Below are 23,434 nucleotides of genomic sequence, written 5' to 3'. Positions count from 1 at the left end.
TGTGATTTTTGGTGTAAGTGACCATTTATCACATAGTCTATCTTGCCTGGGTGGCAAAATAGACTGGAGAGCCCAAAGGAACTGTGTGGAACTCCGTGGTAAGACTGTTATAGTGATCCAGGAGTTCACATTTGTTACTGGGTTGGGGAAATCTAATTATAGAACATACCACCAGTTTGGGGTGTCTGCCCAGTTTTTGATATTCTTCCCTGAGGTAGGCACTCATGGTAGTTAGCAACTCCAGACAGCGTGACACCATGATATTTTCTTCTTTTGTCGGCAGGATGGGGTTACAATATATGGCAAAATTGTCTTGTGTCTCTGCAATTCAGATATCATGTCTGTACTGTGAGGTTTTGAAGTAGAATTACTATTTCTCAATTTTCACTTCTCTCACAATCCATTGTACTTATATAAACTGTACAACTATATCTTTGCTATTTTTAATTATTGGTACAATACTAATAACTGAAAACACACATGAAGTCCGTTATTATCCATAACTTTAACTGTCCTTGTAGTTCTAATTGCTTTTTTGCTTAGCATTGAGAATTAAGATTTTGTAAGAACTGTAAAAGTAAACCCTAAACCTAACCCTCAGTAGTTAATCATATTTTTTAAATTTATCTTTTATGGCAATAGAGATGACAATCTAACATTTAAACAATTAGTTCTTAATAAAACTGGCATTTCATTGCAACTGGAAGCTGTGAATGATAATTCTGTTAAAATGAAACTGTGAGAAGCAATTATCAATGCATCAGTGATACATTTATCAGGATGGAGGTGCAAGGCCTTCTGTATCATTTAACTCCTGAGGAAGGGCTGGAAACAGTGGCTATACATGGATGTCTCTGCATTTCCTGCATATTGTAGAATGGGGCTCCTACTTGGCTCTGAATAGGTTGGTGCAGAGAGAGTGAATGTGTGGGTGTGTCTCTGTGTGTGTTTGGGAGCTGGGCCAGAGTTGAGATGTGTGGGTTATGTTGGGGTTATGAGATTCCTGACCATCTGGATTTAGTAGCCTTAAACCCACTTATAATGGGTGTGAAGGGGCACTTGCTTCTCTTCCTGCCCATGTCTATCCTTTTTCCAAATCCTCTTGATTCTATGCATAGTGTTAAATCAGATGATTCAGAATCTGTTTGAAAACTCCAGTTATTTTGAACAACAAGAAAAGTCAGGTTTAATTTATTCATTCATTTATAAATTAAAGAAATAAAAGATTTTAAAGGATTGTATATAGGACAGAGATGGCAGAGTTTTGAAGTCATCTCTTGACTACCAGTCCCAGCTCTAATTGCTAAATGTATGACCTCCAGATTTTTTTCCACATTTCCAGATAAGAAGTGCCCATAGCTTTTTTCTAGTTTTGCCTTACTTTGTAACTGTCTAAAAATGTAATAATGTAATTTTTGACAATTTCTACACACCCCATCTAAAACAGTAATAAACAAACTAAGACTCCTGTAATGTAAAATATAATCTGAAACATGTTTTTTCAAATACATTTTAAAATGTGCTCTTACTTTTTAACTATTTGAAATCTCATGATGCCAATAATACTGTAAGATGTAATTTGTTACCAATTTAATAAAATTTAAAACCAGCAAAACTTTAAAAAGTAATGATATCAAACAAAATGGGCTTTCTCTTTTATATATGTGTTCAAACCAAAGCCTAAGTTTCACTCATACCAGTAGGTAAGTACAAAGCCAGGTTTCCTTGTAAAATTAAAACACTATTTTTCAAAAGATCAGAAAAACCAGCATTATATTCAGTGCATGGAATATACATCATATTAAGCAGATCTTGCTGCTTTTCCAAAACAAGCTCTTCTTGGATCAGTGTAATATTATCTACTCTGATTAGGATAATAGAAGTTAGCAATCATAAATCACTGAGAAGGGAATAAGACTTAGCCTAGGGATGTGAGGATAAAGCATTGCTAGTCAAATCTGAACATTAGTGGTTGAATATGCTATTGCATTTCTGTTATTCAAGACAGAATTTCAGATGCATTCATTATAATCTTTCTTCTCAACAGGCCCACGCCAAAGTCTGGCATCTCTACAATGATCATTTTCGTCCAACTCAAGGAGGCCAAGTGTCCATTGCCCTCAGCTCCCACTGGATAAAACCTCAAGCTATGACTGAACAAGACATACAAGAATGTCAAAAATCCCTTGACTTTGTGTTGGGCTGGTTTGCTAAACCCATATTTATTGATGGTGACTACCCTCAGAGCATGAAGAATAACCTCTCATCTCTGCTGCCTGAATTCAGTGATGCAGAGAAGAAGTATATCAAGGGAACAGCTGACTTTTTTGCTCTTTCTTTTGGAGCAACACTGAGTTTCCAGCTCTTGGACTCTCAGATGAAATTCCATCAGTTGGAATCACTAAGCCTGAGGCAGCTCCTTTATTGGATAAGCCGTGAATATAACAAGCCCAAAATATTCATTGTGGAGAACAGCTGGTTTGTCTCTGGTAGCACCAAGCGAGATGATGCCAAGTATATTTATTATCTCAAGAAGTTCATTATGGAAACTTTAAAAGGTAGCTCTGTTGACAAATTAATATTATTCTCCTGACAAAACGTATGGAAAATATCCGACTAAAGCTCATTAAACAAATGCTCCAAAACTTAATTTTGGTCTTGAACATTTATCTAGACTTTCACTATGAAATGAGACTTCAAATCAGTTAGTTAGGTTCATTTTTATCAGTTGTTGACAAGTGCCTTTTAATGAGTGTTGTATGGATGGGATTTTGTTGGTCTGGTCCTGCTCTCCTTGAAGCCAATGGCAAAACTTCAATTGATTTCAGTAAGAGCAAGTGCACACCCTGTGTGAACATTGCTGTTTTTATAGTCATCAATGGGATTTGCTTGGAATCATTACAGGAAAACTCCAGTGATGAGTTTTAATATGTTAGCTGAAGTGTGTGTGTGTGTGTGTGTGTGTGTGTGTGTGAAAACACACACACACACACACACACACACAGAGATCGGATAATAAAACATTTGGATAATCCAGAGAATGGGCAAAGAGCTTTCTTACCATTATTTTAAGATGCAGAGTTGCTTTTAAACTAGCTGACCCTTCCTGGAAAAGCATTAAAACATACCATCCTTCTTTATTTACAGCGTACACGAACTGTTACGTCTAGTAAAGAGATCCAGTTTCTAAAAATGCCAAAATGATAGTTTTAAGTTGCAATAACAGCAATACTATACTTTTTTTGAGTTGCTTGAGTTTATTATTTCTGCATTTTTAAAAACTGGTACTGTATTCTTTACTAGAAGTAACCGTTTGTGTACGCTGTAAATAAATAAGGAGGCTACATTTTAATGCTTTGTAATGATCCTGTGTGTTTGCTGGTTGTTTGCTTAATATGGAGAGCCAGATAATGAAGGCTCGGATATATGGGGCTCTCCTGTAGTTTTGGAGCCTGATTCTGTTCTTACAGCAGTGTAATTCTGTGGACTTCAGTGGAACTAAACCTGATTTACACTGGTCTGAGAATCAGGCCTTTGAAGTTTTAAATAAAATTCTTTTAACTAATTTTTTTTTTACCAATTGTTAACCTAGATTTTAAAAAATGACCCCCCCCAACTTACTTTATAACATTGACACATCCCATTTCTAATACTTCTTTAATGGCAAAGTACTGTAGATTCTTTCGGTCCGGCTTGTCAACAACAACTTATTGGGATGACTGTTCCCTGTTTCCTCCTTAATAATTATTTTTATTATACTGTACTTCTTATTACTACAAAACATGTTATAATTGGTTTATTTCTCTGTTATCTGCTTCAAGGGTTTTTAAAATAGTAGCTGAATTAAACTATTCATTCAGTTTAAATAGCTTTCATGTTACAATGGAATTTTCCTTTAATGGTTTAGTGAAGATGATTTCCATTTGCCTCTCAACCGGGATAAAAGATCCTGGAATTGCTACATTTGTTTCAGCTGCTGTTCCAAACACCTCACTCTTACAGCTAAACTAAAAGTTGTATTAACATGCAAACCAATGTTGTATCTGAAGTCTGGGGGATAGTATATACCATAGTTATTAATTATTGCATATACAATATGTTAGAGGTGTGTGTGGAGTTATATGGAAACTACATAGTCATATTCTTGTTAACAAAAAGGTGTTATTTATTTATTCAATTTAATAAAATTATTGATATATATACATAGATCTGCACTCTGAGTGTGACTAGGGCTTACTGGCAACATATTAAATTATAGACTATATTTTCCCTTTCAATTTGCCACTCGGTCACCAAGAAGTTCATAATAAATAACAAGAACTACTATTATTTTGGAATGCCAAAAATGTGCTAAGCCCTTTACAGAAACAAGTAAAGATATGGTTCCTGCCCTGAAGATGGGGAGAAGTATGAAGGAAGATAAAAGTAATATCAATAAATCATGTGGTTACTTGATAAGGCATGTGCACTACTTGATGGTTACATTGTATTTGAGACTTTTTTCCTGCTTCAAAATTTTTTTAACTCACTTCTCATAGAGAACATGGCACAAGTCAGCAAACTTTTAAGGAGGGATTTTAGGAGAATTTTTGGTGAGCCCGAAAAGCAATGTGGAAACTCTCCCTGCTGACTTGCAGCAGGAGTGTAATGCTAGTCTAAGAGAAATTTTTGCTGATGCTAGTTAACAATTTGAATCCTTCCTGACTTTTACTCTCTGAGAACAGCAAATGTTGTGTGAATGTGGAGGGCTTTTTTAAAAAAAATCAATGTTTTGAACTAATCTTTAGGGAAAGAAATATTCCAGTTTCTTTGCGAGTTTATCATGGCAAATTAAAGAGACGGCTGAATTCAGCTCTTTTATAATTCCATTTGTTTAATTGGTTCAAACGGTACTACATCAAGAATCAGTTTGGCCCTTCATATCTGATTGTAATGAGATACGTTAATAAAACTAGGAAATATGAACACTTTGACATTTGATTGTGTAAAACGTTGGCAGTGTAACTAGGCTGGGTAATGTTAAGTTCAATATGTATCCAATTTGTGTTTACATACGGTGGTGAGTGATAAAGCTAAATTGTGCTGGATACTGATACAGGCCCCAGTTTAACAAAGCACTTTAAAATGTGCTTAAATGCTTTGCTAAATAGGAATGGATTTAAGTATGTGCTTAAAATTAAACACACACTTAAGGGCTTTGTTGAATCGGGACCCTCTCTAAGCACATTTTGCTGATTCTAAGTGTTTAATATCTATAGAAATGCAAACCATTTGTAAACCTCAGATTAAATCACAGAGTGGAACTTGTCACAACAATAATAATGCTGGTATGACCCTTACATCTGTAACAGGCCTTCAACCTACTTTAGGGTTAATAAACGCCAGATATTTATTCCAGAAAATGGTATTCTCATAACAGATGTGAGGGGGTCTGTAAAATCAAATGAGTAAAGTCTCATTAGCATTATCACTACCATCCGCATTGCCTGGATAGTTAATGCAAATCCCTAAGAACACCAAAAAGTTGTGTTAAATTTTTCATGATAATTTCTTCAGGGTAACTTTTTTGTTTCTATATAACTTCTTGGATGTAAACTGTAAGAGTTGGATCCAAAGCCCATTGAAGTCAATTGAAGGACTTCCACTGAATGGAATTTGAATCAAGCCTTAAGACATTTATTTATCCTCCTACATTGTTCTAATGCTCAAATACTAGAATCGTTTTTTAAATGGTATACTCTATCTGGAAAAAATGAGCAATATGAGGTCATCTTGCTTTTTTTCCTCTCAGCCATCAGATATGATGAAGTTGATGTCTTTGGGTACACCGTTTGGTCCCTCATGGATGGCTTTGAATGGCATAGAGGATACAGCATTAGACGTGGATTATTTTATGTTGATTTTCAAAGCCATGACAAGAAGTTTTTGCCAAAGTCTTCAGCTTTGTTCTACCAAAAGCTAATTGAGAGAAATGGCTTCCCGCCTTTACCTGAGAATCAACCCATAGATGGGAAGTTTCCCTGTGACTTTGCTTGGGGAATTGTTGATAACTACGTTCAGGTAAGTCTGATGACAGTCAATAGATGCTCCAACCAAATTGTTCTTTAAGTATATAATAATTGTATTGTGCAAGTATATAATCATTTTTACTTGGGTGATATAAGATCTGTTACCATAATGATGTAGTGGGAGCACCAATTTATTAAAGCTGCACATTTTACAGAATATCTTCCCAGCTTTCACCAGGCATCCTAAATGTGACCATGAAAGCGGATCCAAATTTAAATATAATAAATAACAGATTTTCTAAAAACAAACACCACATAAACAAAAAACAGAAAATGTGATCTAATGTCCATCTTCCTAGAACACTTATTATGTGTTAAGTTAACAAAAATATGTCCTTTTTCAAATGCATTTTGGAAGATAATTATCTACTAAGTTCATCACTTCCACACAAAGATACTAATATTTGCCATTTTCATATATTGCAAGTGGCATTTTTATCTCCATAGTTTTAACAGCAGCATATTTGGTTGTTATGATCCAAATCTATTCCTTTTAATGGCAAGAAATTTGTTTAAATATACCCTTGTATTTGGAAATGTTAAAAGTCACGAAACCATCATTACTCATGTTTTCTAAAAGCCATTCCTAATTAGAGCTGGGTGAATTTTTTTTTTTTTTTTTTTTGCCATTAGGATTTTACAGAAAAATGCATTTTTCAGGGCTGTGAAACTATTTGCAAATCTGGGTCAAATCTGGTGAATAGTTTGCCCCCCCATCCCCCCACCCCAAAAATGGAAAAAAAATAAAAAAAGTTAAAATATTTTGGTTTAATCATATTGAATCATTTCACTTTAACTTTTTGTTTCAAAACGGAGTCTTGTTTTCAAATTTGCCCAATTAGAAAACCACACCTGAAAATGACAAAAACAAATGGAAAAAACAAAAATAAATTCTTTAAAGTCAATCTAAGAGGTTTTTGTGGGGGGTGTCAGGGGGTTGGATTTTTTTTTTTTTTTTTTTTGGTTAGCTCCCAAACTGAAAACTCTGTTATTTGCTCGGTTCTGTTCCTAATGTGTTCATGTTTTCTGCAAGTGCACTACAGCATCATTGTTATTATAGGTATTATGTGCTAAAAAAAAAAGAAGCAGAAAGTGTACAGGAAAGTACCTCTGTATCAGGAATGGACAATTCTGCTGTGCTCCTCATTTGCCAGGCAGTGCAGTGTTGTCTCTGCCTCTGCTGCATCACTGCCCCCTTGTAGCAACCAATCTGAGACCCTCTTCTTAGTTTTCAGTTTTTTTTTCTCCAGCTAGATCTGTTAACTCTGACAACCCTTCACGATTAAAGCCTTTGTTTCACTTGCAAAAATTATAGACAGGTTGTGGTCTCTTTGAAAATATGACTGTATAATTCTCAGATACTGTTTGGTCTGTAGGGCTCCTGCAGCCACAATAAAGATGTAATGTAAAATTCAGCTCTCAGATTGGATCCAAGAGCAAAATTTTTAATTTAGATTTTCCACAAAGACAGAAATTTTCTGAAGGCTGGAGCAGGGATGCTGGAACAATTTTTATCGTGGGGGTGCTGAGAGCCATTGAACCAACTGTAAATCCTGTATATAATGGAAACCCCTTCAAGCCAGGGGGTGCAGCACCCCTAGTTCCAGCACCTATGAGCTGGAGCATAGGTTTGGGGGTTTTTTGGTTTTGTTTCATACCCTAAAAGTAAGCTCTAACTTCACACTATTGAGAAACATTGCAACCTCCTTATCTGATGCATTGATTTTTAAGAAAATTCAGCAATCATTGTCCTTCTGGTCCTAAATAAGTTGAGACTGGAAATGGCACTACTACCTTTGGGATCAATAACAGCTGTAAAGTTACTGAGTCTGTTAGTTCAAGACACTTAAAAGAACCCTTAAAACTCTGGATATTTTCACTTCAAAAGGATATTCAAACATTTTGTGCTGTAAGGCTGAGGTAGAATGATTTGTAGATGCATCATAGTGGAAAAACATTTCTGACAGCATTCCCACAGTATTAGTGGAAATGCATGCTTTAGTAATCTACAAGGGACAATTCTCCAGAAAAGCAATTTCCCTCTGACATGCTGTTTTTTATTGCTTTCCTCTGTAAGCACAACACTGACCTCTCCAGAGAAAACAGCAAGTGATCTGCAGCTGCTCTGCACAATCTACAGTCTCAGTTACAGGCTCAACAGTGGGTTTAGGTTGACCCTGCTTTTGAAACAAAAGGTCCGACAGGGAAACTTATGCTCAGAGGGTTAATTTAAGAAGAAAAATAGTGGACATAGGTAGATGTATATGTAGGAACTGTGTCTTATAGTTTGGGTCTTTCCTTTGAAGGTAAACTGGACTAGGAATGTTGGTGTCACTAGGCATCACCCTAGGTAACTCGGGGGGTTGGAAGACCACGAGAGTCAATGAAGCCCCCCGGCACTAGGCCAAAGTAAACCAAAGCCCCTCCATGTTAAACTTTACTAACCTCACAGGCCAGCAGCTGGGAAGCGGTAGTACTAAGGCCTGCATGCTTCTAGCTGAAAGGCAAGATAACAGATCAAAGGGAAAAGGACAAGATAACAGTTCAAAGAAGAGTTACTAACAAGCTAAACTTATAGCCGCCAAAATGACTTAACTGCTTAAATGTAACTGCTGTAGGAGAAGGGAGGAGGAGGGGGGGAAGGGGAAGAGCTTAGCTAAAGTAAAGTATAAAAAGAGAAAAACTGCTTATGTTGGCGCGCTTGATTTGAGACATGCTGGTCTCCTAGTGCCTATTCAGAGCTCTTGAATAAACTTTGTCTGCTTCTCCACCCTGGTGTGTTCATTGGCGCGAAGCACACCGGGCAACGAACCCCGCTGTTGCCCCCTTGGGCCCTCTGTGCCGGCAACAGGAAGGAGAAAAAAATAATACACATAATAAAACCTTCTAAGAAACTCTTTCCCTCCCTTTAGAGTCCTTTTTATGATCATGGTATTTATTAAAAAATGAAGATGTGATGCTGTAAGACTCTCATTGATTTCAGTGGGTAATGCAGGTGTTCCCCAGCTCTCAGGCCCAAAAGATTTGTGGAAAATTTGCTTATTATTGGAGTGATGCACATTGGCATAACTCTGATATCAGACAAAAATATGACTCAGAAATCAACAGCATGCTATTTTAACCAATTTAATGTTGTAAAAGTGAAGGAACTTTTTAGTTCAATATGCTAGTGCAGTTAAAGGACATTTCTTTAGCAAGAAGCAAAATTCTTACCCGTCAATTGTATTCATGCTGAAAATCAGGCTCAGAGACACATTTCTCTTTTAGCACAGGTTCAAATAAGGAAACTGTTTAATTCTTCTTCATGTTTCATTTATTATTTATTTTGTTCCACCTTACAGGAAAAAGGAAGGCTTATTTATGGTAATGTATAGTGTACAAATAGCCCTAAAATATAGCCTTTTAATCTTTAAAGAAATTATTTTGAAAAATAAGTACAGACTTTGCTGTATTATCCTTCTCTGGATTTGCTTTTTTGTCCCTGAGCAGCCCCTGATTTCTCTCACAGAACTGAGCATTGTAGGGAGAGTGTAAACAGAAGGCATACGCTAGTACATTGCTTTTTATAAGTCGAGTGAAGGTGCTACATATATTTGGCATTTTCTGGACCTCACAATATTAAGATGCATTCATTCATATGAGTCAGAGATGTATGAGGGAGATGCTAAAAGGGAAAATGTGTTCATCTTAGGAGGCAGCATCAATTAAAAGAAATATTCTACTTGTGATTATCTTTTAATAAACCTTGTCTGATGGTTATGAATTTTCTATGTAATCAGAACTGACAAATTGAATCTTGTGTATTTCTTTTCCCTTCCTAGGTAGACACAACCCCCACCCAATTCCTTGACACTAATGTATACGTGTGGGATGTTCACCACACTAAGAAACTTATTAAAGTTGATGGAGTTGCTACCCCAAAACGTAAGCGTCACTGTGTTGACTTTGCTGCCATCAGGCTCCAGATCTCGCTGCTGCAGGAAATGCATGTCACACATTTTCATTTTTCACTGAAATGGTCTTTGATTCTCCCTTTGGGTAACCTGTCTCAAATCAACCACACATTCTTGCACTATTATCAGTGTTTTGTTAGTGAACTTCTCAGAGTTAATATAACTCCTGTTGTAGCTTTATGGCAACCTATGGCTGACAACCAAGGGCTTCCTGTTGTGCTAGCCAAATATGGAGCCTGGGAGAACCCAGAGACTGTTCAAGCCTTTGTTGAGTATGCCAAGCTCTGCTTCAAAAGTCTGGGCCACCATGTCAAATTTTGGATTACAATGAATGAACCCTATGTGAGGAACCTGACATACTCTGCAGGGCATAATCTGTTGAAAGCCCATGCTAAAGCCTGGCACCTGTATGACAAAGAATTTAGAAGATCTCAGAAAGGTAAAATATCTATAGCTCTGCAAGCCGATTGGGTAGAGCCAGCCTGTCCTTTTTCCAAAAATGACCAAGAAGTTGCTGATCGAGTTCTAGAATTTGACATTGGCTGGCTTGCTGAGCCCATCTTTGGGAACGGTGACTATCCACATGTGATGAGAGAATGGCTTCACCAAAGAAACAGCATTGATTTATACAATTTCCACTTGCCTTATTTCTCTGAAGAAGAAAAGAAATTAATCCAAGGCTCATTTGATTTTTTTGCCTTAAGTCATTACACCACTATTCTTGTGGACTGGGAAAAAGAAGATGCACTGAAGTATGATCACTATCTTCAAGTTCAAATGATAAAAGACATCACATGGCTGAACTCCCCAAGCAGAGCCGCTGTGGTGCCCTGGGGACTGCGCAAAATGCTCAAGTGGGTTAAATCCAAGTATGGGGATGTCCCAGTTTATATTACAGCCAATGGAATTGATGATGATCAGAATATGGCTCAAGATAAACTGAGAGTATATTACATACAAAATTATATCAATGAAGCTTTAAAAGGTAAGGAATCCATGCAAAGTTTATACGCTGAAAGTACTAGCATAAATTTTGGCATAGTGTATGATTGAAAAAAAATTAGCATCTAACATGTAGTTATGCTATACTTTATAATGGATAACTTATTCTATGGTTCATAAATCAGTTGTTGTTTTTAAGCAGTAGGAAGTCAGATCTACTTCCACGTGTTCTTAATAAAGCAGAAGAGGAAAAAGCTATCTTTAAGTAACTGGTTGTGGATAGCTTCAAAATCTGCTCATGAGATTCCTACCTCCTCTCCACCCCTGGACTGCTCCTTTCATCATCCCTTTTGGTGCTTCTTCCTCTTCCCCCTCTCTGTTTGAGTACCACAGGCCTCAGTCACAGTTCCTTCCTTTTCTCCCTACACCTTATTCATTGGTGATGTCCTCTCCTCACGCCAATTCACCAGTCTACCTCTGCATACTATTTCTGACCAGTGCTACATATCTGACTATCTCTCCAGCACATCATCTTGGGTGGCCTGTCTCCCATTCAAGATAAGCATGGCCAAAACCAAACTCTTAATACTTTCTCTGTGGTTGCTGACAACACCATCATCCTGCCTGTCATTCATGCTTCCAACCTGGGGGTCACTTTTAATTCCTCCTCCTTCTCTCTGCCCATTTAGGCCATCACCAAGTCTTGCCACTACGTCTTTCACAATTTATAAAAATTCAGTCCATCCTGTCTTTTCTGCTGGCTAAAACACTTGCGCATTCCCTTATCTCTTCATGTGATTGTGTCATGTAGGGTATCACTCCCACTGTCCATCCAGAACACACATTATCTTTCCAGTCACAACACGCAGGCCCCATTTTCACATCTCTGCACTAGCTCCCCTTGCTCTCTGTATCAAGTTAAAACTTTTCCTTGCCATGAAGACTTTACACTTGCTTTCATACATCTACCCTAAGAGAGAAGTGGAGGCAGAAAACCTAACTGGCTTCAAGATTGAGCTTAAGTTTATGGAAGAGATGGTATGATGGGACTGCCTACAATAGCATGTGGCCCATCAATGACTGCCAGTAGCAAAAATCCTCAACGGACGGAGATGGGACACTAGATTGGGAGCAGATATTGCTTTCCCAGGTATCTACTTGGTGGGTCTTGCCCACCAGGGTCTTAATTGATTGCGTATTTGGGGTTGGGAAGGAATTTCCTCCCCCTCCCGCCCCCTCAGTCAGATTGGCAGAGATCCTGGGGGGGTTTCGCCTTCCTCTGAAGTATGGGGTATGGGTCATGTGCAGGTTTAAATTAGTGTAAATGGTGAATTCTCTGTGGCTTGAAGTCTTTAAACCATGATTTGAGGACTTCAGTCACTAAGTCAGAGGTTCTGGGTCTATTACAGGAGTGGGTGGGTGAGATTCTGTGGCCTGCAATGTGCAGGAGATCAGACTAGATGACTATGATGGTCCCTTCTAGCATTAAAGTCTATGAGTCTCATGTTTTCTTCCACACTGTCCATACACTTGAAATGAGCTCGTGGGGTATGTTTGCACTGCAGTAGGAGGTGTGATTGCACCATGTTTAGACATACCTGAGTTAGCTTTTAATGTAGCTAGTGTGTGTACTAGCTGCAGTGAATCCACAGCATCATGGGCTGTAGGAGCCTACCTGGGACCCTGGGTACTTATTTGGACAGCTAGACCGCACTGAAGTCCATGCTGATTGCAGTGTAGACATTCCCTTATTTTTCCCTTATTCAGATCCCTCCAAAACTTTTGTTGCTTCCACGAGGTAGGGACCAGATTTTTAAAGGTATTTAGATGCCTACTGGGATTTTTAAAAGCATCTACGCACCTAATAAATTTAGAGGGCTAAATTTAGCATGATTGAATGGGCTTGATGATAGATGACTAGTTTCTGGATTGATTTCTATCTACTAAGCATTTTTTTAGCTAAATTACTGCCTCTGTATCTCAGGGTGGATAAGATACATCTCATGATCCAAATTCAGCCCATAGATTTCTAATAGGCAGTCTGTGGCTAACCTCATTTTAAATAAGAAGGTGTGGTCTGTGAAGAAGCATGACTCAAAATAGATTGCATAAGGGGATTTGTAGGGTCTGTTGGCCATTCCTACGTATCAATAGTGAGGGAGACTGCATTTTCTCCCTTTCTATGCACCATGGGTTCTGGTTCCTAGGAAGCTGCAAAATTGGCCTTCGGTTTGATCTTGCTGTATCAACTAGAAAAGAATATTATTATTGTTGTTGATCTGAGTAAAAAGCAAAATATTTTTTATTTCAGATACAGTATTCTAAAATATCTGCTATAGGTAAAGTAACCAAATTAATCAGACAATCGCAGTTTTCAGGAATAGCTTTTTCCTCTCTCAGCTAAATTAAATACTGCTCCATTTGTCCTGCTCTTTTATATGTTGTTCAAAGTTGCCCCACCACAACTAAACCTTTACTATTTCCAGTGGATTCCTTGACCCCTGCCAGCCTCCTATGTCAGAGGCTTGCCACTGTAAATGGGCAAGCACCTCCTGGTGATCACTGAAGGACACGGCTGTATTTGTGTTTGGAAGGAGTGACACAGTGCAGCCTGTGAACAGCACATCAGGATGGCGAATACTCTCATAGAGGCAGCACAAAACATAACAAATATTGCACCAGATCATGCCTCCAAGAACTACATGCCTGGGGTATTTCCAGTGATTTTATTTCCCTTAGACAGATGAGATGTGGTGGTGTGGTTGCTGCATTATATGGGTTTCTAGGTTGTATGTTCCCCTTTGCAGAGTTATGTGGAGATACAGCAAGCATCACATGAGGCGTGAGAGGTTTGTACTCAAGTTCCACCTTCTCTGGAAGTAGGATGTCAAAGGTGGGGAAGCAGCGGTGTGCGGGTCATAGCTTATGTGCCTCATAGGTTATGAGCTGCAGCCAGCTGCTTCCCTGCCTTTGAGATCCATCACCATTGGGATGCAAAATGCAAAGTGGGAGCCACACGCTGGGTATAGAGAAGCTGCCAAGCAAATTCCCCATTGGATGGTAGGAGGTCAGGGGTGCTGGAACCAGGGACAAGGGGGCCAGAGGTAGATTAGGGGTTTATGGGGCCTGCAGTCTGCAATACGCCCCCTACTACCAGGGAGCAGGCTCGAGGCGCGGGCACTTGCCCCACTCCGCCCGCCAGGCCCCATCATTTTAAAAGCCCTTAGGGCCAGTGACCGGGGGGTGGGGGGAAAAGCCGTGCGGGTAGAGATGAGCAAGTGGGGTGGGATGGGGGGCACAAGATGGCGGGAGGGCAGAGACTGAGGGTAAGGGGCGGCATGGGGGGCTCGGGGTAAGAGGCGTAGCATCGCATGCTGCTCTGGGGGCTTGAGCGGTGGCAGCAGCAGCACGCATTGGTAGAGCCCTTTTGTATCCGCATCCGATCCAATATCTGCAAAAATGGTCCATGGATATGTAGCGGATATCCGTGGATTTGCAGAGCTCTACTTACTTATATCCAAGAGTGGGAATACATCAACCCAATTCTCAGTAATCTTTCTTGGCTTGCTTTCCGTTTCAGAATTCAGGACAAGGTTTCCTCATCAATATTTATCCACAGTCTTCTTTCACTTATTATTTGAATATTAGCCTCTTTGTTTTCTCCAGCCATCCCCTGCTTTTCTTATATAGTAGAATGTTTGTGATTTCCCTCGCACCCCTTAGCTCTTTGTATTGAACAGTAAATTCTGTCCTACACTGTTTCCACCATCTAGAACAGATTTCTGCCTTTTTGTGGCTCTGATTTCAAATCCCAAATCTTCCCCCTGGCCAATTTACACCTAACTAGAGTGCAGAAAAGTTGCACCTAGATCCCAAAGTTTGTGGGGTGTTGGGATTTGCATGTTTGATATGGCCCATTATAGGGATAGAATGCAGGTGCAAAATATGAGTCTGGAATCAAATTTAGATCCAGACTGAATTTTTCTCAAAGTACTCGAGTATTTAAATCAAGGATTTTGGTTTGGGTCCATACCTACTTCTAGCCCTCTGAAATAATTAAGACAAATCCTGCTTTCTGCACAGTGCTGTAACAAGGGCGAGGCGAGTGGGGAGGGGGGGGGAGGAAGGGAGCAGAGAGTCCCTGTCTCTCCCCTGCAGCAACTGCTGCTACAGGGTCCTAGCGCCCCCCACCTCGACTGCCAGGGCAGACTGAGCCTGCCCTTCCCCCTCAGACCCTTTCATTTTCCAATGGGACCCTCCAGCAGCACAGCCCCTCCCCCACCCCCAGTGACCACTCCTGCCCCATATTGGGCAAGGAGGCAGCCCCATCCCTCACCCCCAGTGAAGCTACAGTCAGGGGCAACAGCAGGGGAGGAGGCGCAGGCAGTGCCCCCTGGCATCCACCATGGGGGCGGCGAGGAAGATTCCTGGACCTGAGAGGGACCCTAGGAGCACATGCAGTGACAGTGGTGGGGGTGAGTGTGCTGCTGGGGGGGCAGGAAAGTGGGACTTCTCCCCCAGAGCTTGCTGCTGCCAGCAGGGAAGGGGGCTGGGGGGAGTCCTCCTCTCTGGCCCCTGTCCCGGAGCAGCCTGCCTGCACCCCAAACTCATCCCCAGCCCTGCTCCACCCCAGAGCCCACACCCCCAGTCAGAACTTTCACCCCCCCACTGCACCCTTAACACTCTGCCCAAGCCCTGAGCCCCTCCAGCACCCTAAACACCTCATCCCCAGGCCCAGCCAGAACCCTCACCCCCCCACACCCCGACCCTCTGCCTGAGCCCTGAGCCCCTCCAGCACCCCAAATCTCCCATTCCCAGCTCCAGATAGAGCCCTCACCCCTACTCTTGCCCTGAGTCCCTCCCACACTCCAAACCCCTCATCTGCAGCCACAACCCACAGCCCTCACCCCTGCACCCCTTCCCTCTGCACCCCTCCCATCCCCAAACTCCCTCCCAGAGCCTGCACCCCAATCCTCTGCCCCAGCCTAGGGCCTGCACACTAGACCTTCCCCCTCACCCAAACTCCCTCCCAGAGCCTTGGGCGGGTGGGCAGAGTTTGGGTGGGGGCGGATTCTGGGCACCACCAAAATTTCTACAAACCTGCCACCCCTGTTCTTGCCTTGCAAACCTCAACTCCCAGCATTCTCAGGACACATGCTGATTCCTAGTGGCCACTGCTGATATCCAGCATCTCCCTCCTCTCTTAACCTGTGAGTCCCTCTCTGGATTGGAACTGGACTGGAACCAAAGACCATCTTGGAAGCAACATTACCAGCCCAAGCAATCAAAAATTATGAGTTAGACCCCCCAAAATCACAGGCTCTACCGCTGCTGCTTCATTCATTCTTTGGCAGCAGGCCCTTCCCTCCGAGAGGGACTGAGGGACCCGCCGCCGAATTGCCACCAAAGAGCCGGCCCTGGGGGAGGGCGCAATTTTATATTCTTGCCTCGGGTGCAAAAATACCTAGTTACAGCTCTGTTTCTGCATCACTCAGAAAATCCACTCTCAGATGTCCATTAGATGTAATAGAGCACATTTATGTCTGGTGTCAATGAAGTCAACAGAGAATAGGGACCATCACTCAAAGAAGAACCTATGTGTATTCCACAAGTGGATATGCATGCACAGTCTGCGCCTGAGTCTGGACTTCTTTTGCAAGCAGTGTCCATTGGTCCGCACATGCACTGTAGCTCTCCTCATGCTCCGAACTGAGGGCATAACGGGTGGTGCAGGCTGATGCCTCTTCACTTCCTTCTTACTGCTGCATAGTCTGAGTCAGAATCCTCGGTGTCCTCAGCGCCTTTCTGCTGCATCATTGCTGTAAATATATTGTAAGTAGTTTGTTTTAGTATTTTTCCGGTATCGTGTAGTTAGATTGTTGTTTTCCCCTTTCTTGTTCCCACCTTGGGGGAATTTTTCTCGCCAGAGAAGGCTGAGATTATGCCCAAGGGTCAAGAACTGTGTTTCCTGCCCTCACTCCTTTGCTGTGAGTGATGAAGATCAACACTGCTTCTACTGCCAGGGTGAGGCTCACATCTAAGCCAAGAGCTGTATCTGCTGCTCCTTTCCCCCAGAAGTTATAAGATTCAGGGACTGAGGTTTGATGGAGAAGACAATGAGATTCCAATCAGATTTGGCCGCAGACCACCCCCCAATTATATCAACCTTATCAAGCTGGCAGCACCCCTCTGAGCTTGAGCTCAGGAATGGAAACTATATCTTTTAAGCCTAAAGGGAAGGTTTCCCATGACAGTAGGGGCATTCTCATAAGCATAGGGACAAACCATCTTCATTGAAGCCTGCCCTGAAGAGAAAGGATCCTTCTCCAACCCCATCAAAGTTGGGAGAGCCTGCACACACAGGTGCTAAGAACTTAGGCCTGAATAAATTTCCTCAGCAAGAGAAAGTGATGTGCAAGACTACAGACCTTCCGGTTCTGGCACCAGTTCTGATGGCTAAGGCTAAAGACAAACAGCCTCTGGTGCTCCCATCCATATCTAGAGCTGACATGGTGCTTATAACAACACAGTCCCTGATGGATCTGACTTCCACTGTGACCAGGGAAGCTTTGGATCCGACGGCTCCACCAATGGACTCTCCCCATACCCAGGGTGATCTGAGACCTACATCTTCCTGGAGGATATTTTTGCTCTCCCCATCCTTATTCACCCCTCCTAACAGGACCATTTCTGTTCCTGGACATTCTTCCTCCAGAGGAAGAGGCTACCCCAAGGATGCAGTGTCGTTCTCCCATCCTGCTTGCCAGCCTAGTTATGTAGCCATCAGTACTGTTAGTTCTGCCAGTAGTCCAGGATCCGGCCTTTTTTTCTGATAAGTTTGAAGCTCCTCAGGAGTCTCTGTGGTACCAGGTAGAGGTGGCCCTGGACAGCAGTTGTAGAACATCAGGGTCCTGGCCAGATATGACTGGCTATGGGACCAGTGGTACCTTATGCCATGGGGTCCTACCCTGCCAGTTGATCCCATCTACTGGCACTATTGGGGGCCCTAGGACACCTACCGTAGACACATGGGATTCAGTACATGAGCCATATTTACCATTGCCCCGCCAACACCAACCGGCCCCATCACAGTATTTGGTAGAAGGCCAGATCCGCCGGTTCTGACAATTCCAGGAGTGATTTCATAGTCTTCACTGGATGAAGCAGTGACTTCATTATTTCATAGTCTTCACTGGATGAGGTAGTGACTTCATTTTCTCCATCTCGGCCTGATGACTTCAGGCAACATCAGTAGCTCATGCACAGGATGGCTTCCAAGCTGCAGATAAAGCTTGAGGAAGTTCAGTGGCCTCACACAGATGGCTGGACATTTTGCAGCCTTCTGGTCCCATTTGGGTAGTCCTCCCAATCAACGAAGCCATTATAGACCCAGGAAAGATGGCATGGCACCCTCCTACCTCTTGTTCTCCCATCTCAGAAAGGACTTTGTTCAGTCCAAAAGGGGAGAGTTTTTATTCTCACACCCATTGCCTAAGCTACCAACTGGCTACCAAGAGATCCAGGCAGCAAGGACCAATGGCTACTCCCTCTGATAAGATTCAGAAGTAGCTTGATCTTCTGGGAAGAAAAATCCTCTCTTCCACCTTCCTCCCGTTCAGGATCTCAAACTATCAGGCCCTCATAGCCAAATATGGTTTTACCAATTATGCTGTTTCTAAATTTCAAGGACAAGGTGCCGGAAAAGGATAGAGCCCACTTTCAGGCCTTAATTGACGAGGGCAAATTGGTGGCCAGAACTTCCCTCCAGGTCATGGTGAATTCTGCGGACATTGCCTCCAGAGGTTGTTATGGGGAGAGACTTGTGGTTTTCCTAGTGAGATGCGAAGTATCATCCCGGATCTACCCTTTGATAGGATCAGTCTGTTCCACAAGAAGACCGATGAATCTCTCCACTCCCTCAAGGACTTTAGAACAATTCTTTGCTTGCTAGGATCTATACCCCAACCCCCAAGAGAAAACATCACAGACAGAGTATAGGGTGAGACTGCCTCCTCAGCCCTGTTCGCATCAATGTCCTCAGGAACCGCCATGTAAAAGACAGAAGGTTTATCATCCCAGGAATGCAGCCCCTGCAGCATCTACCACTGCATCTTACTCTGACCCTCAGCCAAAGAGCTTCTTTGAATAGGACTGTAAAGACCTCCTTCCCTTTATTGATGCCACATCATTGCCCTCTTCAGATTTTTGGAGGCTGCCTTACTCAATTTGTCTGCAACCGGAAGGCCCTAACTGCCGACAAATGGGTACTGGAAGTTTATTCACAGCAGCTACCTGATTGAGTTTCTGGCAACTCCTATCCACAAACCTCCTCCTGGTTCCTTTTCAGGGGGAACGAGATCCCTCCCTCTTGGTATAGAGGCAGCCAACCTCTGGAATAGGTGCATCAGCCATCATAAACCCTTTCAGCAGTACACTTACCGGGGTGCAGAACTCACCAGTTCTCACCTAGTGAACAGTCTCACCAGACATTTTTCCATGAACCACAAATGAAAATTTCACAATTCAGTTCTCAACAAGGTCTTCACTCAATGGGAAATGCTGTCCTGCAATCTTTTTGTCTCACAGGTGATCGAGAAACTTCCCCTAGGCAAGTGCTCAATGGGAGACAATGAGCTGCTATCACAGAAGGATCACCTGAGATATGCCTTACCTCCCGTTCCTTTAATACCACAGGTTCTATAGAAAATCCATCAAGACAGGGCTCAAGTCATCCTTATAGTGCCCATCTGGCTGAGACAGTTGTGGTTTACGCAGGGGCATGCACAGTAATTTAAATTTGACTGGTTTTGGAGGAACACGTTCTGTGCTGCCTTTTATGTCCTTGGTTCGGTGCATGCGGAGAGCTACGGTGCAGATGCAGACCAACAGACACTGCTTGGTCCAGGCATCTCGAGATACCACCAGTTACAGGTAAGTAACCTCCATTTGCACCAGCCATGAATCTAAGCAAATATACTTTCTTTTCAGTTTTTTTCCTTAGGACTGAAACTGGGTTAGATGTCAGTTTTGTGCCTGCAATGTTTATAGCAGGTTCTGAATGATGTATGCAATTTTGCATAGCTTACATCTTCAACTTCAGTGAAATAACACACAGGTGTATGAGCCAGAAAAAATAGCACAGGGAAATATTTTCCCTTTACATTTTGTGTGTAAGGGGATAAAAATAAACATTGCCTTTGGAGAGCAGTATGATCTAGTGGACTTGTAGCCAGAAATTCCTGACTCCTTATCACAGTTCTCACACTCTGTGTGACTTGGGCAAGTCCTTCAACCTCTCTGTCTTAGTATCACCATTTTACTGATGGAGAAACTGAAACAAAAAAGCGTACTTCTGTCCCGCACAAGGATTTGGAGGGAGGAGCTTAGTTATTTATTTAGATTTATTTTCAAAATTAATAAGCACTTGTCTTCCACTCTAACTGTGTAATGTTGCACACACAGTTAAATTAGTTATCCAAAAAGACCAGTTTTAAATAATGCCTCATGTCTCCCAATATAATGTTTTTACATCACCTTGAAATAAAAATAATTTGCACAGTGCTGTAAGTATAAGCCATACTGTGCAGTCAGTGGGAGACATCTGCCAAAAAGCTGCATGTTGCCGACCTTTACAAGCTTTGGTGTAGATCTTCAAAGGTATTAAGGTGCCTAACTCCTTTTGAATACAACGGGAGTTAGGTGCCTAAATACTTTTGAGACTCTGGGCCTTCCAACCTACAAGTACTTAGATAGTACAGAACTTTACAACAAAGAAAAAGAGTAGCTTTTGGTCATTCTAGTGTAATGTGTGAAGGAACCACCAGTTGTGGCAGATAATATCTTTGAATGCCCGTAAATAAAGTTATATATAAAAATACACTCTCAGATCCCAATATTTGCTGTCGGATGTTCCCTACCTGTGCTAAGGGGCAATTTACCGCCAGCATTACACACCAGCCTTACTAATTGCCTCACCTCAGTCTGACTCTCCTTGCCAACTGCACGGCCTGCTGCCAAGAAGCCTGTACCTTTCGGTAAGAGCCTTCTCCTGCAAACACTTGTGCACGTGCATAACTTTACTTATGTGAGTTGAAGATACACTGTGAGATGATGTCAGCTGAATAGTCCATGTTTGACAGGTCCTGATTCAGCAAGGTACTTAAGCACATGCCTAACTTGACTTCAGTGAGTCTGCTCATGTGTTTAAAGCTAGACTTGTGCTTAAGTACCTTTCTGACTCAGTTAATGACTCAGGTCACCTCAGTCCAAAATCACAGGGCAATTTGAGGAGATGGGGTTGATACACATAGCATGTCCTGGAATGATTTCTGATGTGATGGAGCAGGATTTACCAATTGAGGAAGGTTACATTGACTATTCCAACTCCACCCTTCCCCCCATGTTGGTGTGTATGCTCTCCTGGTGCCACAGGCAGGAATGGTTCATGTGACTCTCCCCTTTTGCCATTTGGAAGCACTGTGTAAAGAGCTTGGTTGTGTTCACCATATTTATCTTCACTGCTGGGGGCATGGGTAAGCAGAGAAAATTAAAAAAATCCCAACCCCCCAAACAACATATCATGCAGAAAATTATGAAAACTGCCCTTGTCATGCCTTTAAAAAGGTAATTTCACTGGCTGCATTCTGTGATGGATTCCATGCCCCTAGGTTTCACTCCCTTGAATGAAGATGTATTCATTGACCACACAAGTTATATGTTATACTATAAGTTTATGTCTGTGCATGGGTATACTACTGTTTGTTTGTTTTACACAAACAGATCCATACCTGCATTAATAGGCTAACCATTACCCCAGAGTTACCATATATATTTTAATTAAAAGGAAAAACTGTGTGGTAATCACAGATCATGCTGTATGGTAATTGTCATCCAATGCTCACTTTTTAATGATAACCTCGTAATATATGTATGCATATCTATCTTCTCTCTCTTCAGATCTAGGTTTGACTCTGATCTTCCTCAGCAACATACAGTAGCACACAGCATTGTTCTTAAATAAATTAATAACTGATTTATTTTCCTTTCCCCTCCCCTTTGTTTTCTTTTGCAGCATACACCCTGGATAATGTCAATCTACGGGGATATTTTGTCTATTCTTTTAATGACAGGACTGCTCCCAAATACGGCCTCTATCGTTACATTGCTAATCAGTATGAGCCGAAGCCTTCCATGAAACATTACAGAGGAATAATTGACAATAATGGTTTTCCCAGTTCAGAAACTCCTGATAGACTGTGCCCAGAAATGCTTGTCTTGTGCCCTGAATGCAACCTTTTCCAAACCAGAAAATCTTTATTAGCTTTTATATCTTTTATATTTTTTGCTTTTATTTGTACTGTATTCTTCATTATTTACTACTCTAGGAGGGTTGAAAGAAGGTATAAATAGTGCTGCCCCTTCGCATCCAGCACTCGCTACTCCTTCATCTGCATTCCCTTGGGAATTCTGAAATAATGGCACACAAGGTTGTAATCACTTCAATACTAGGGAACCATTTGCACTTTATAATACTGTGAAGCACTGAAGTTGAAAATGGATTGTGAACATAGGGCCCTGAAATCCTTCTCTGTGTTTTAATACTTCTGGTTTATGACGGATCCTTGATTGTTGTCATCAAATTTATCTCAGAACTTTGATTGAGGCCCTTTATTTGGGCAGGTTTTTTCCACTCGGGTAAGGGTATTTTTAAAAAAGGCCTACAATTAGCCTGATGGTGGAGACACAAACAAAGATATTAACTTAGATGTATATTGGGTTTGGTTTTAGTTTAAGACATATAGTAGTGGAAAACTACAGATGTGGAGTTCTCAGGGTGAAAGATTGATGAGAAACAAAAGAAACCATCTCCCCAAACCAGGTGTTATGGCACCTGATACAAACACATGATTTAAATGATCAGGAAAGTAGAGACTCAACAACTGTATGTACCAAAAGAGAAAGGAGAGTTCTTGCTAAAGCAGAGGACAGGGAGTGAAGAGATTGGGAATTTTTTCCCTGCTGTGCTGGTGACTTTGGGTAAATCACTTAACTGCAAAGCAGGCTGCTGGTCCCACACTCCCTACCTGCTCTGTCCCTATTGGTGCTGTCACCCTGCCGGTCTACTGCCCTGGCTCCATGCTGTGGAGCGTGACCTAGCTCCACCTTGCTGTGTCTAACCTGACAAATCCATCGGGAAACAGCAGCAAGGGGAATTGACTCCTGTTTGGAGGGCAGTAAAGGTGGTTCCTGGCAAAGGGTAGGCAGTGTTTAATTTATGCCAGGGCTGAGCCCCAGCACCTCTGGGCTTGGCAGTTCCTAGCCCCGGCACCTCTGGGCTCGCTGTGTCAGTTATGAAAATAAAAAAATTGCTTGAACCCTGACACCTAATTGTTTGAGCTCCGGCACCTCTTCCATTACAAATTAAGCACTCGGGGGTAGGGTCCAGGCCTTGGAGATGTGGGATAGTTAAAG

General features: G+C 41.8%; 1 protein-coding gene across 1 annotated transcript in view; it reads left to right on the top strand.

Annotated features, from left to right (window-relative positions):
• KL (klotho) overlaps positions 1 to 22,848 on the top strand; it is a 52,028-nt gene extending 29,180 nt beyond the window's left edge. Inside the window, exons 2-5 of the mRNA XM_034758644.1 lie at positions 2,048 to 2,558; positions 5,792 to 6,060; positions 9,890 to 11,006; positions 22,035 to 22,848. Coding sequence (XP_034614535.1) covers positions 2,048 to 2,558; positions 5,792 to 6,060; positions 9,890 to 11,006; positions 22,035 to 22,372 — 2,235 coding nt within the window. The 3' untranslated portion in view covers positions 22,373 to 22,848. The remainder of the gene's footprint in view (positions 1 to 2,047; positions 2,559 to 5,791; positions 6,061 to 9,889; positions 11,007 to 22,034) is intronic.
• The last annotated feature ends 586 nt before the right edge of the window (positions 22,849 to 23,434 follow it).

Source organism: Trachemys scripta, chromosome 1, assembly GCF_013100865.1.
Source record: "Trachemys scripta elegans isolate TJP31775 chromosome 1, CAS_Tse_1.0, whole genome shotgun sequence".
NCBI lineage: Eukaryota > Metazoa > Chordata > Testudines > Emydidae > Trachemys > Trachemys scripta.
The sequence above is the reverse complement of the archived record's forward strand: the minus strand, read 5'-3'. Positions and strand labels throughout refer to the sequence as shown.